Source organism: Scyliorhinus torazame, chromosome 6, assembly GCF_047496885.1.
Source record: "Scyliorhinus torazame isolate Kashiwa2021f chromosome 6, sScyTor2.1, whole genome shotgun sequence".
In the NCBI taxonomy this organism is placed as follows: Eukaryota; Metazoa; Chordata; class Chondrichthyes; order Carcharhiniformes; family Scyliorhinidae; genus Scyliorhinus; species Scyliorhinus torazame.
Genome location: NC_092712.1, coordinates 159,481,712 through 159,494,777, shown reverse-complemented (window position 1 = coordinate 159,494,777; position 13,066 = coordinate 159,481,712). Strand labels below are relative to the sequence as shown.

Here is a 13,066-nt window from a genome sequence, read left to right as displayed (position 1 = left end):
GTTTTAGCTGAATTAGTGGGAAGTTGGAGATAGGTAGTGAGAAAAAAGGCAGCTCTCAGAGCTCTGCTAGAAGGAGTTGGTTTAGAAGACTAGAGAGGGAACATCTATCTAAGCTTTGCTAGAAGAAAAACCATACCATGGAGTAATGGTTGTGAAAACAAGTGCAGAGATCTGAAGAGCAGCTAGTTAAGGAAACTAGAAAAATGAAATGAGATTTCCAAGAAGTCTGAGGCTAAAGGACTAGAACAGAGCACTGTTCAGTCAAGTTAGACAGAGCTGGGAAGAAGGCTGAGACACCAGAAAGGTATCTGAAGCAATTTTTAGGTTTGTGAGATTTTACTACAGCCTGTGGAACATGAGTTGAAATCGGTGGCTGGATCTTGGAGTTTGTGAAAAGGCTGTCAAGACAAAGGAAATTTGAAAGGAGTGGTGCAAAATCCTGGACTCGATTCACTGTTAAAGGTGGGGTGGAAGCTTTGTTGAGGAGCCATTTGGTAAACCTGGTCTGGATTTTGCAATGTAAATTGCCAAGGGAAAGGATAATTATGAGAGAAGACTTTGGGTGTGGAGTTTGGAAACTGTCAAGTGACAGCCACCTGAGTGGAAGTTCTGAGGAGACATCCACAAACATTCACTTGGGGTTCAGAGTGGAGAGTGTATCTGACCATAGTCAGTCATCTTGTGTGCTTAAAGGGAACTTTGTGTTAATGGGACCATTACAGATTCAGATAAAAATCAAAGAAAACGCAAAGTTGTACAATTTGAGACTATACATGTGATTCATCCAAAAATGTCTCTGAAATAAAAACAGCGCATTCGTACCATAAGAAGCCCTTTATATGCATATACAATGCCCAGCCAAATACTCATGTGGGAATTTTCACAGTGCTCCAGCAATGGTTGGATTGCAAAATCTCTCCCAGCAGGATCCGGCTGCAAGAACAAAGAATGGAGTTAATACCAGGTCAAATAAAGCTGAAATATTCTAAATTATCTGGCAATGGTAGAACTGTTGTTAGGATTGGATGTGAAATTACCACGAGAAAGATATCTGGTCAGAAAATCAGCGAATTGGTAAAGATGCAAGTAAATTGTGGAATCAGTTGGTGTACAATGTGAAATAGCAATTACCTTCCACTGTACAACTCATGATTCTCACAGTTACAAACTACCCGAAGAGTAATTGGCACGGTAATGCGTATATTCTATTGGACTCTACTAGCAACATTTTGACACTTTAAAAAAGTTTTCTCCACTGCCTGTCAGATCTAAAAGGGCTGATCCTGAAGGAAAAACACTGCCTTACGTAAGTAGAAGAGGGTGTCACGGCATGCCGTACAATATCACAATGCTAATCATCTGTCACTAATAAGTTGCAATGTTAAATCATACTTCCACTCTTAACTAAAACATTTTTAAAAAAATGTATAAAATTAAGTCTTAAAACTTTTTTTCCCAGGATGTTTGAACTTGCTATGGTTGTACGGCAGCAAAGTTGTTCTCACTGTTCCAGAATCTGAAGCATCCAAGAAATTTCCCAATTCTGGCCTGGATTTTAAGCCTCGAGACAGACAGCAAAAGTCAAGAAAATTCCCGATTTGGCTCACTCGCCTCCGGTGGAAGTGCCCACGAGAGTGGGGTGTTCATTGTGCCGGGACTGGTGTGAGCTGGAGATGGGACTGCTGGCCTGGGGAAAATGTGGCAACAGCAGCTATCAGGCGCAGAGGCAAGCCATCTAAAAGGGTTAGCCTAAGTTAAAATAAAAACAAAAAATCCCTCCGGCCACACATTCCCCATGGCCCATCCATGCCACCTTATTTCCCTCCACCCACACTCGCAGGGGCCCTCATGCCCCCTATGCCAAACTGTTGCATTTAAATCTCCATCAGCCCACCAGAGACGGTATAGAAGCGCAAATCTCCACTCTCTCCACCACTGACGCACAGTAGCCGCTGTGTGCACCATCTACAAGATGCACTGCAGGAACTTACCAAGGCTCTTTTGGCAGCACCTTCTAAACCCATGACGACTACCACCTAAAAGGACAAGGGCAGCAGATACATGGGAAGTTGCTCTCCAAGTCCCTCACCATCATCAACATCGTGGAACTCCCTCCTGAACAGCATGGTGAGAGTACCTACACTACATGGACCATAGCAATGTAAGAAGGCAGCTCACCATCACCTTTTCAGGGGCAATTAGGGATGGACAACAAATGATGGCCCAGCCAGCGAAGCCCACATCCCGTAATAATGAATTTTAAAAAAGAATCAATCAATCCTATAGTGAGAATAGGAGGCGGGATTCTCCAACCCCCCGCCGGATCGGAGAATCGCCGGGGGGGGGGGGGGGGGGGGGGGTGGCGTGAATCCAGCCCCAGCCGGCCGGCGAATTCACCGGCACCGAAAATTTGGCAGGAGCGGGAATCGCGCCGCGCTGGTCGGCAGGCCCCCCCCCCCTCCCCCCCCGGCGATTCTCCGGCCCGTGATGGGCCGAAGTCCCGCTGCTGTCATGCCAGTCCCGCCGGCGTGAATCAAACCACCTACCTTACCGGCGGGACTGGCGGTGCGGGCGGGCTCCAGGGTCCTGGGGGGGGGGGCGCGGGTTGATCTGGCCCCGGGGGCTGCCCCCACAGTAGCCTGGCCCGCGATCGGGCCCCACCGATCCGCGGGCGGGCCTGTGCCATGGGGGCACTCTTTTCCTTCCGCCTCAGCTATAGCCTCTGCGATGGCCGATGTGGAAGTGACACCCCCCCGCGCATGCGCGGGGATGACGTCAGCAGCCGCTGACGCTCCTGCGCATGCGCGGACTTCCGCCAGCCAGCGCAGTCCCTTTGGCCCTGGCTGGCATGGCGCCAAAGGCCTTTCCCGCCGGCCGGTGGCACGCCAACCACTCCGGCGCGGGCCTAGCCCCTCAAGGTGAGGGCTTGGCCCCTAAAGATGCGGAGAAATCCGCACCTTTGGGGCGGCCCGACGCCAGAGTGGTTCCTGCCACTCCATCCTGCCGGGACCCCCCGCCCCGCTGGGTAGGGGAGAATCCTGGCCAGGATGTGCAAAGTCAACTTGTAAACAATTCTAAAATCCAAAAACTACAGATGCTGAAGGTCTGAAACAAAAACAGAAAATGCTGGATAAACTCAGCAGATCTGGCAGCACCTATATAGAAAAACACAGTTTGTGGCGGGCGCTGAATGGATTGCAATGCTCCCAGCCCACAGCAACAATGCTATCTGGTTCACACCCTCAGTGGGCATTGATCAGATCAGCATATTTAAGTAAGCATGTAAGCATTTAATTATGCTCAGACCCTGCTGCTGATTATTGGGACAGTAGCCTGATGCTGGCTAGAAGGTTGGGGCCTGAAGGGAGATCCTTTGTGAGGGTCATGATGCCTTGATGCCAGTGGGGGCTCAGGACATGCACTCTCGCTTTCAGATTAGGCTGCCCTTTAAAAAGGCATCCTCATCTCTGTAAGGCCGGCTTGCCGGCGACTTCGGGTCCCACACAGCACTTTCTTGGCAGGTTTCACCCGAGCCTCCAAAAAATGACTAAGTGTGGGAGAATTGCGATGGGAATTGTACTGGAACAGCCGGTGGAATCTGCACCGTTTTCCTCCCCCCAAAATGCCACTGGCCAGAATTCTCTGGTTATTACAATTCACTTTTCCTGCAGGCAGCGTACCCCAGACAGCGGGCTTTGTGATGGCATCGGGTGCTTTCAATGGAAAACCTATTTACAAGCGGCGGGAGTATAAAATCTCACCGTTAGCGACCAGCACGAGGCCTTGAAACACACGGCTGGGGGACCAGAGAATCTTGCCCAAGTTATTTTTGGGGACAATTCCATCCAATGTTTCGGATATAAATGACCCTTACAGTTCTGTAGAAAGGCCATTTTAATCGGAAATATTTGTTTCTCTCCAAAGACCTGTTGATTTTATCCAGCATTTTCTGTTTTCATTTTTAAAATGTTATTCATTTATAAATATACACTATATTTTTTTAAAAGTCATTTTGCTGCAGGGTAATGAAAATGTCAATGACCCAGAGCCTTTAAAGTTTCAATAACTGAAACTGCAAGCATTTGCAATCTCTTAACCTTGTGTAAATAAACATTGTGCAATTGGCAGCAGATCTCAGAGAGCCAAAGTACCAGGCTTATGGGGCGGGATTCTCTCAGCCCAGGCCGGGCCGGAGAATGATCGGTGATGTGTTGGGTGCTCTGCTACACAGACGAACCAACACGGTTGCGGATGGTACAACTCAGTTTTATTATTAACATATTTTTACAGTGGTAAACTGGTTACTGTGGTTCGATCATAACCCTTGAATCTGTGGACCTAGTCCTAACACTATCTTGGAGTGGCACTCAGCACATGGTGGACGTCTGAGTGCTTGCTGTGAGCTCTGTGCCCTGAGCTGTCTCCTGCTGGAATGAGCCGGAAGTGTCGTGTTCCCCGTTTTATAGTGTGTATGCTCTTGCCTGTGATTGGCTGTGGTGTTGTGTGTGTATTCTCATAGAATTTACAGTGCAGAAGGAGGCCATTCGGCCCATCGAGTCTGCACCGGCTCTTGGGAAGAGCACCCTACCCAAGGTCAACACCTCCACCCTATCCCCATAACCCAGTAACCCCACCCAACACTAAGGGCAATTTTGGACACTTAAGGGCAATTTATCATGGCCAATCCACCTAACCTGCAATCCACCTAACCTGTATTGATTGGTCCATACATACTGTCCATCAGTATGTATGTATGTTTTCACCAAGATGTTTACCTGAATATCATGACATCCCCCCTTTTTTACAAGAACATGTGCCTATGTGGTTTCAATAGAGATGTGTACTGAGTGCAGCTGAATGTGTGTGTGTGCAATATCTACAGCACGTACATAAGGCTAAACTATATACAAGGGGCGATGTCAGGTGCGACATAGCAATGAGGTTGTACCATAAACAAAAGACGGGGAAATGTTGAACGTCAAAACGAACTCCTGTAACGACAAGGAAGAACAGAAACATATTAACACAGTGGTATTATGAGTTCAATGTTCAAACAGGCTCATAAGTCCAGTCTAGTAGGTGTGCGCGGAATTCGGGTTGACCGCCTCAAGGGTGGGTCAGGATCCACCGGCTGAGGAATTGGCCTGGCCACGGGCGACGACGGAATGGTCATGGTGGCAGGAAGCTCCACGAAGACGACATCAGGAACAACAGGAGGGTGTGGTACCGGTGTAAGTTCCCGTAGCGAGCGTGGAAGCAGGCGAAGAACCCGGCGATTGCGCCTGCGAATGGAGCCACCAGGCATGCGAACCAGGAACGAGTGGGGAGCCACGCGTCAGAGAACTTCGGCAGGTGCTGACCAGCCACCTTCTGGTAGGTGGATGCGAACGCCGTCTCCAGGCGCCAGGGCGGGAAGATCAGTTGCCCGTGTGTCATATGCCATCTTCTGGCAAACGTGCTGCTGTTGCATCCTGTGCAGTACCGGAGCATGGTTGGTTGTGGGTACCAGAATGGATGGCACAGTGGTCCTGAGGGCGCGACCCATCAACAGCTGGGCTGGTGAGAGGCCAGTTGCTAGTGGGGCCGAGCGATAGGCTAGCAGGGCTAGGCAGAAATCCGATCCGGCAGCAGCTGCCTTGCAGAGGAGCCGCTTGACGATGTGAACGCCCTTCTCCGCCTTTCCATTGGACTGGAGATGCAGAGGGCTGGACGTCACGTGTGTGAAGCCATACAAAGCAGCAAAGGACGACTATTCCTGGCTGGCAAAACAGGGCCCATTGTCCAACATGACAGTAATCGGAATGCCGTGGCGAGCGAAGGTGTCTTTGCAGGCCCTTATGACAGCGGACGATGTCAAATTGTGCAGGCGTATGACCTCTGGATAGTTTGAAAAGTAATCAATGACGATTACATAGTCCCTGCCGAGCACGTGAAAAAGGTCCACACCCAACTTCGCCCAGGGGGACGTCACCAGCTCATGGGCTGAAGCGTCTCAGGAGGTTGCGCCGGTTGAAACCTTTGGCAGGTGGGGCAGTTGAGCACCACATTGGCAATGTCATCACTGATGCCCGGCCAGTATACCGCCTCTCGGGCCCTCCATCTGCACTTCTCGACCCCCAGATGGCCTTTGTGTAGTTGGTCGAGGACATGCTTGTGCATGCTGTGCGGAATCACAAAACGGTCCAGCTTTAGGAGGACACCATCAATGACGGCCAAGTCGTCCCAGACATTGTAGAACTGCGGGCACTGTCCTTTGAGCCACCCTTCCATCATGTGCCGCGTCACACGTTGTAGAAGGGGGTCAGCCGCAGTCTCCCGGCGAATACGGGCCAGACTGGAGTCGTTGGCTGGCAGATTTGCCGATGTGAAGGCCACCTGCGCGTCGACCTGACAGACGAACCCCTCCGAGTTGGGCGGTGTGCTCACTGCTCTAGATAGGGCATCCGCAATGATAAGGTCCTTTCCCGGGGTGTAGACCAGTTGGACGTCGTACCTCCTACATTTGAGTAGGATGCGCTGGAGGAGAGGGGTCATCTCGTTCAGGTCCTTATGTATGATGCTGACCAGGGGGCGATGGTCAGTCTCAACGGTAAACTGGGGGAGACCATACACGTAGTCATGGAACTTGTCTATTCCGGTTAGCAAACCCAGGCACTCCTTTCCGATCTGCGCGTAGCGCTGTTCTGTGGGGGTCATGGCCCGCGAGGCATAGGCGACTGGGGCCCATGACGCAGTGTCATCCCACTGTAGGAGTACCGCCCCAATGCCGGACTGGCTGGCATCAGTCAAAATTTTTGTGTCACGAGATGTGTCGAAAAACGCCAATACCGGGGCTGTGGTGAGCTTAATTTTGAGCTCCTCCCATTCCTTCTGGTGTGCGGGCAGCCACTGGAACTCTGTGGACTTCTTGACTAGGTGGCGAAGAGCCGTTGTGTGGGAGACAAGGTAGGGAATGAACTTCCCCAGGAAGTTGACCATGCCTAGGAAGCGTAGCACTGCTTTCTTGTCTGCCAGCTGCGGCATGGCTGTAATGGCGCTCACCTTGTCTGCATCCGGACGGACCCCTGACCGGGAAATGTGGTCCCCCAGGAACTTCAGCTCGGTTTGGCCGAAAGAACACTTGGCTCGGTTGAGGCGCAGGCCGTTTTCCCCTATCCGCGCAAAGACGCGCTGAAGACGAGTGATGTGCTCCTGTGGCGTGGTGGACCAGATGATGACGTCGTCAACGTAGACGCGCACCCCTTCGATGCCCTCCATCATCTGTTCCATGATCCTGTGAAAGACCTCGGATGCCGAGATGATGCCAAATGGCATTCTGTTATAGCAGAACCTGCCGAAAGGAGTGTTGAAGGTGCACAGCTTCCTGCTGGACTGGTCCAGTTGGATCTGCCAAAAACCCTTCGAGGGATCCAGTTTTGTAAAGATTTTAGCCCGGGCCATTTCGCTTGTGATCTCTTCCTGTTTGGGTATGGGGTAGTGTTCCCTCATTATGTTGTTGTTGAGGTCTTTTGGATCAATGCAGATCCGGAGTTCGCCAGAGGGCTTCTTAACACACACCATGGAGCTGACCCATGGCGTGGGCTCCGTGACCCGGGACAGCAGCCCTTGGTCCTGGAGATCCTGCAGCTGCTGCTTAAGGCGGTCTTTGAGTGGCGCTGGGACCCTGCGAGGTGCGTGAATGACCGGGGTGGCGTCCGGTTTGAGCCGTATTCTGTAGGTATAGGGCAGTGTGCCCATGCCCTCGAATGCCTCCTGGTTGTGGGCGAGGAGCGATTGAAGCTGTGCCCTAAATTCTGCATCCGGGAAGTCTGATGTGCCTTCTGGAGACAGAGCGTGGACCCGCTGCAGGAGGTGGAGAACCTTGCATGCCTGTGCGCCTAGCAGAGGATCAGCCTTTGATGATCCGACTATTTCTAAGGACAGTGTGGCCGTGTACGTGTTGTGTGTCACCTGGAGCTGGCAGGATCCCATGGCCGGGATAACGTTTCCATTGTAGTCGACCATCTTGCAATGGAATGGCCGAATTGGTGGTCTGACCTTCATGGCGTAGAAGGCTGACCATGCTATTAGGTTGGCGGAGGCGCCAGTGTCCAGACGGAATATTATTGGTAATCGGTTGACCGTTAGGGTGGCACACCATTCATCACCCGGATTGACGCTGTTCATTGGCATCGGCTGGTGGGTCCTGCCTGGAGACATCCGGTTCCTATCAATGACCGCAACACGGAAGGCGTCCCGGTCGTCTGTGTCACTGGTCTGGATATCGTCTGGGCACGACTCGTAGTAAGGAGGCTGAATGGTCTGCACGTCTTTGCGAGGTTGTCGGAATTGGGGAGCATTGGCAGGGTGACCTGCTCGACAGCAGGCAGCGAAGTGGCCCATCTTGCCACAGCGGAGGCATTGTCGTTTTTTTGCTGGACATTGGCGCTTTAAATGTGCGGCTCCGCAGTTGCCGCATGTCGTGACGTCATGGCGTTCGTTGCGCCACCGCGCATGCGCAGTTCGGTCTTGCGTCGAGCATGCCTGCGCATCACGTCCCTCTGTGTCAATGTCTTTTTTGGCGCACACAAATGCGGGAGGCTGCGGAAAGCGCGCGAAATGGCCGCCCTCGTCCGGGCTACGGGCCGGAGGAACTCGATTGCCTGGACCCGTTCGGCCTCGTAGGACGCCTGCCTTGCCGATCCGGCCGCGTAGGACCCCTGCCGCGCTGATTCGGCCGCTTGAAATTGGGAGTAGCGGCTGGTCGCGTTTTCATGAAGGACACAGGCTTCGATTGTGGAGGCTAGGGTGAGGCCTTTAATTTTGAGGAGCTGCTGGCGTAGGGTGCCCGAGGTGACCCCAAAAACAATCTGGTCCCGAATCATTGAATCGGAGGTGGTGTCGTAACCACCGGACTGCGCGAGGATACGGAGGTGCGTAAGGAAAGATTGAAAGGGCTCATCCTTACCCTGCAGGCGCTGCTGGAAGAGATACCTCTCGAAACTCTCGTTTACCTCGACGCTGAAGTGTTGGTCGAGTTTGAGAAGGACCGTCTTGTACCTGGTCTTGTCCTCACGTTCCGCGAACACCAGGGAGTTGTAGACATGGATGGCGTGTTGCCCTGCCATGGAGAGGAGGAGGGCGATTTTTCTGGTGTCCGAAGCGCTCTCCCTTTCGGTGGCTTCCAGGAAGAGCTGGAAGTGCTGTTTGGACAGCTTCCAATTGACGCCGAGGTTTCCAGCAATTTGTAACAGCTGCGGTGTGCTGACGGTGTCCATGGCGCAGGATGGCAGATTCCGGAGGATTCGTAGGTAGGTCCCACAGTTATTCCTGGTACTATGATGTGTTGGGTGCTCTGCTACACAGACGAACCAACACGGTTGCGGATGGTACAACTCAGTTTTATTACTAACATATATTTACAGTGGTAAACTGGTTACTGAGGTTCGATCATAACCCTTGAATCTGTGGACCTATTCCTAATACTGTCTTGGAGTGGCACTCAGCACATAGTGGATGTCTGAGTGGCTTGCTGTGAGCTCTGTGCCCTGAGCTGTCTCCTGCTGGAATGCACGGGAAGTGTCGTGTTCCCTGTTTTATAGTGTGTATGCTCTTGCCTGTGATTGGCTGTGGTGTTGTGTGTGTATTGATTGGTCCGTTGATCTGTCCATCAGTATGTATGTATGTTTGCACCATGATGTTTACCTGAATATCATGACAATCGGGACGGGCGCGAATCACACGACGCTGCCCCAATGCCGGTTCGCCGATTCTCCGGAGAGTGGAGAATCGGCGCCATGGGCTCTATGTGGCCCTCCCCGGCGATTCTCCGTCCGGGATGGACCGAGCGGCTGTACAAAACATCAGAGTCCCGCCGATGCCGTCCACGTGTGGTCTTACCCGGCAGGACTCGGCATGCATGCATCCGGGGTGGCCTGGTGAGGTGGGGTGAGGTGGGGGGGGCGGAGGGGGTTCTGACCCCGGGGGGGGGCCTCCGCTGTGGCCTGGCCCGCGATCGGAGCCTACCGATTGGCGGGCTGGGGGCCTCTTTTGTTCCGCGCCGGCCCCTGTAGCCCTACGCCATGTTGTGTCGGGGCCGGTACGGAGAAGGGAGCCACTGTGCATGTACGCATTGGCGTCGGTCCCAATGCGCATGCACAGACCCACGGCGCCCATCTGACGCCAGCATCGGCAGCTGGAGTGGCGTGGGTAGCTCCAGTGCCCTGTAGAGGTCAGAAATTCTGCTCCTGAGGGCATGTTGACGCCGTCGAGAAACGCGACGGTGTTTACAACGGCGTCAACACTTAGCCTCAGGATCAGAGAATTCCGTCCATGGATTTCTGAGCTCTCAGCCAAGCCACATTATGTATTCTAGAAAAAACTGAAAGAACAGAGCAAACCATACCAATGCAGTACAAATTTACTGAGTAAATATTTGAAACCTAGGTCTACACTTCTCTTCACCTTTAATTTGCTTCTTACCAACATAGGTATGTGCTGGACAACATGCTGGCAGTAGAGGAACTAACTGCAGTTTTTCCCACTTCACATAAGTTTTAAATGTAATTTAAAAACAAATAATAGAAAGCACAGGACAGTTTGGTTACCCACTGTTTCCCATTTTACTTAGATGATCAGCCATGATGGTGATGAATGGCGGAGCAGGCTCGAAGGGCCAAAAGTCCTCCTCCTGCTCCTATCTTCTCTGTATCTATACATGTTTTGTTTGAACATCCCGAAGAGCTGCTTCACCCATAAAGACAAATGCAAAACCAGAAATGTGATTTAAAGCAAGTAATGAAACATAATGGGCGAACTTCTCCGAGCCCCTGCAGGGTCGGAGAATCGCCGGGGACTGGCGTGAATCCCGCCCCCGCCGGTTGCCGAAGTCTCCGGCACCGGAGATTCGGCGGGGGCGGGAAAGTGCCGGTTGGCGGGCCCCCCCCCGCGCGATTCTCCGGCCCGAATGGGCCGAAGTCCCGCCGCTAAAATGCCTGTCCCGCCGGCGTAAATTAAACCACCTACCTTACCGGCGGGACAAGGCGGCGTAGGCGAGCTCCGGGGTCCTGGGGGGGGCGCGGGGCGATCTGGCCCCGGGGGGTGCCCCCACGGTGGCCTGGCCCGCGATCGGGGCCCACCGATCCGTGGGCGGGCCTGTGCCGTGGGGGCACTCTTTCCCTTCCGCCTCCGCCACGGTCTCCACCATGGCGGAGGCAGAAGAGACTCCCTCCACAGCGCATGCGCGGGAATGCCGTCAGCGGCAGCTGACGCTCCCGCGCATGCGCCGCCCGGAGATGTCATTTCCGCGCCAGCTGGCGGGGCACCAAAGGCCTTTTCCGCCAGCTGGCGGGGTGGAAATTCGTCCGGCGCCGGCCTAGCTCCTTAAGGTTGGGGCTCGGCCCCCAAAGATGCCGCACCTTTAGGGCGGCGCGATGCCGTCTGATTTGCGCCGTTTTGGGCGCCAGTCGGCGGACATCGCGCCGTTTCCGGAGAATTTCGCCCAATACCTTCTCCATTATCCTCAATGGCATCTGTAAAGCCAGAACAAAACAGAGCAGAAGAAAAACTGAAGGAGACGGAAAATAACTCAACGGAAAAAAACCAAACACATCAAAGGAGAACCAAGAAAACTGAACTGACAAAATTTACTGGAACGGACAGCACAAAACAGACCACAATGGGACAAAACAGACCAAACTAGAACCAAGAGACCACAACAGATCAGGCGTTTCCTCTAGTATCATTAGAAAAATGAACCTTAAAAGCTTTGGGCACTGCATTAGTTTTGCTGAGTTGAAGACATGGAGCTTTCACACAAACCTATTAGCGCTAGTCTGAATGTATATCTCCAATGAGTCAGTGCAATCAAGCAGTGTCATTGATTTGTGACTGGAATGATGCATCACAATGTTTAGTGGGATTGCTGGGAAATGAACAATTCTTCATCATTTTGAACAAATTAATGCGTAGCATTAGGGACGATGCATTGAATTGTGATGAATTGATTGATTTAATGCTCTTGGTTTGAAGGTGGAGCCTGGCATAGTGTTTTTTGAATAAGCTGACAGGGCTCAAATAAAGATATTGGGGCCCAACTGCAATTTTAACCATGAGCCTGAGCAGTGAGCATTGATGGATTTCCAAAGTTGACAGGAATATGAGAGGAGCCCGGAAAAGTAAGCTTTAAAAAAAAAAATCATTTTACTCTTCCTTGTGAGCTAGAATGAAATCTTGGCCTTCCCCTGACCAGGAGCTTTTCATTTCCCTCCCTTGACAACAATCTCTCTTGGACGTTTCTTCTGAAGACAGCATAATCCTGGAATGCTTCCCTCTGGTCCCCAATGATGTTCTCCTGCCTTCAATTTTATCAGGTTGGAAAACTGCTTCTGTCTGAAATCCGGGCTGTTTAGTAAGTATTGTCTATGGCTCCCCACTGCCATTCCAAGATGGGCAGGCAGACCATATTCCTGCCCAGAACTTAAAATCTATCCTCTTCAATTCGAATTACAGGCAACTGAGTAACATAACACTATGTTGGTGAATGCAGCTCTCTTCTATTGGCACCACAAAGAACCTTTTTAAACTCAGTAGAATAGTCTGAATTTTTAAGTGAGATATTTTCTTTTACAAATAGCGCCATTTAATTAGACAAATTTTCAATGGACTGTTTATAAGACTCCAATATAAGAAGCACCTATTTTTAAACCAACAGTCCATTTATTCATTAATGTTGGTGTCACATAGCATGGAACTATTTTGTTTTACATAAACTTCCATAATCAGAATAGCAAATAATCAATCTATAATTTCATCCTGCCTGATCCATGGACTGACAGAAGTGAACCTGAAAGTATGGTGGAAGTCAGCTCAATAATATATCTCAAAAAGGAATTGGCTTAATATTTGAAGAAGGCAAAATTGCAGGGCTACCTGTAAAGGTCCACAATAGTGATGGGCAACCTAAAGTAGTGGGTGGGCTGCATGAGTGACCCTCCCTCACCTCAGTGGGCTGCAAGATTGAAATCAGGCTTGTTCACTAAACATCACCCCATGGATAAGATGAAATACATTTAATACACACCAAATA

The 13,066-nt window shown here is 51.5% G+C and overlaps 1 protein-coding gene across 1 annotated transcript in view; it reads right to left on the bottom strand.

The window, feature by feature from the left end:
* gabbr2 (gamma-aminobutyric acid (GABA) B receptor, 2) overlaps positions 1-13,066 on the bottom strand; it is a 1,455,116-nt gene that overhangs the window by 24,697 nt on the left and 1,417,353 nt on the right. Inside the window, exon 14 of the mRNA XM_072509007.1 lies at positions 823-933. Within this exon, the coding sequence (XP_072365108.1) occupies positions 823-933 (111 nt within the window). The remainder of the gene's footprint in view (positions 1-822; positions 934-13,066) is intronic.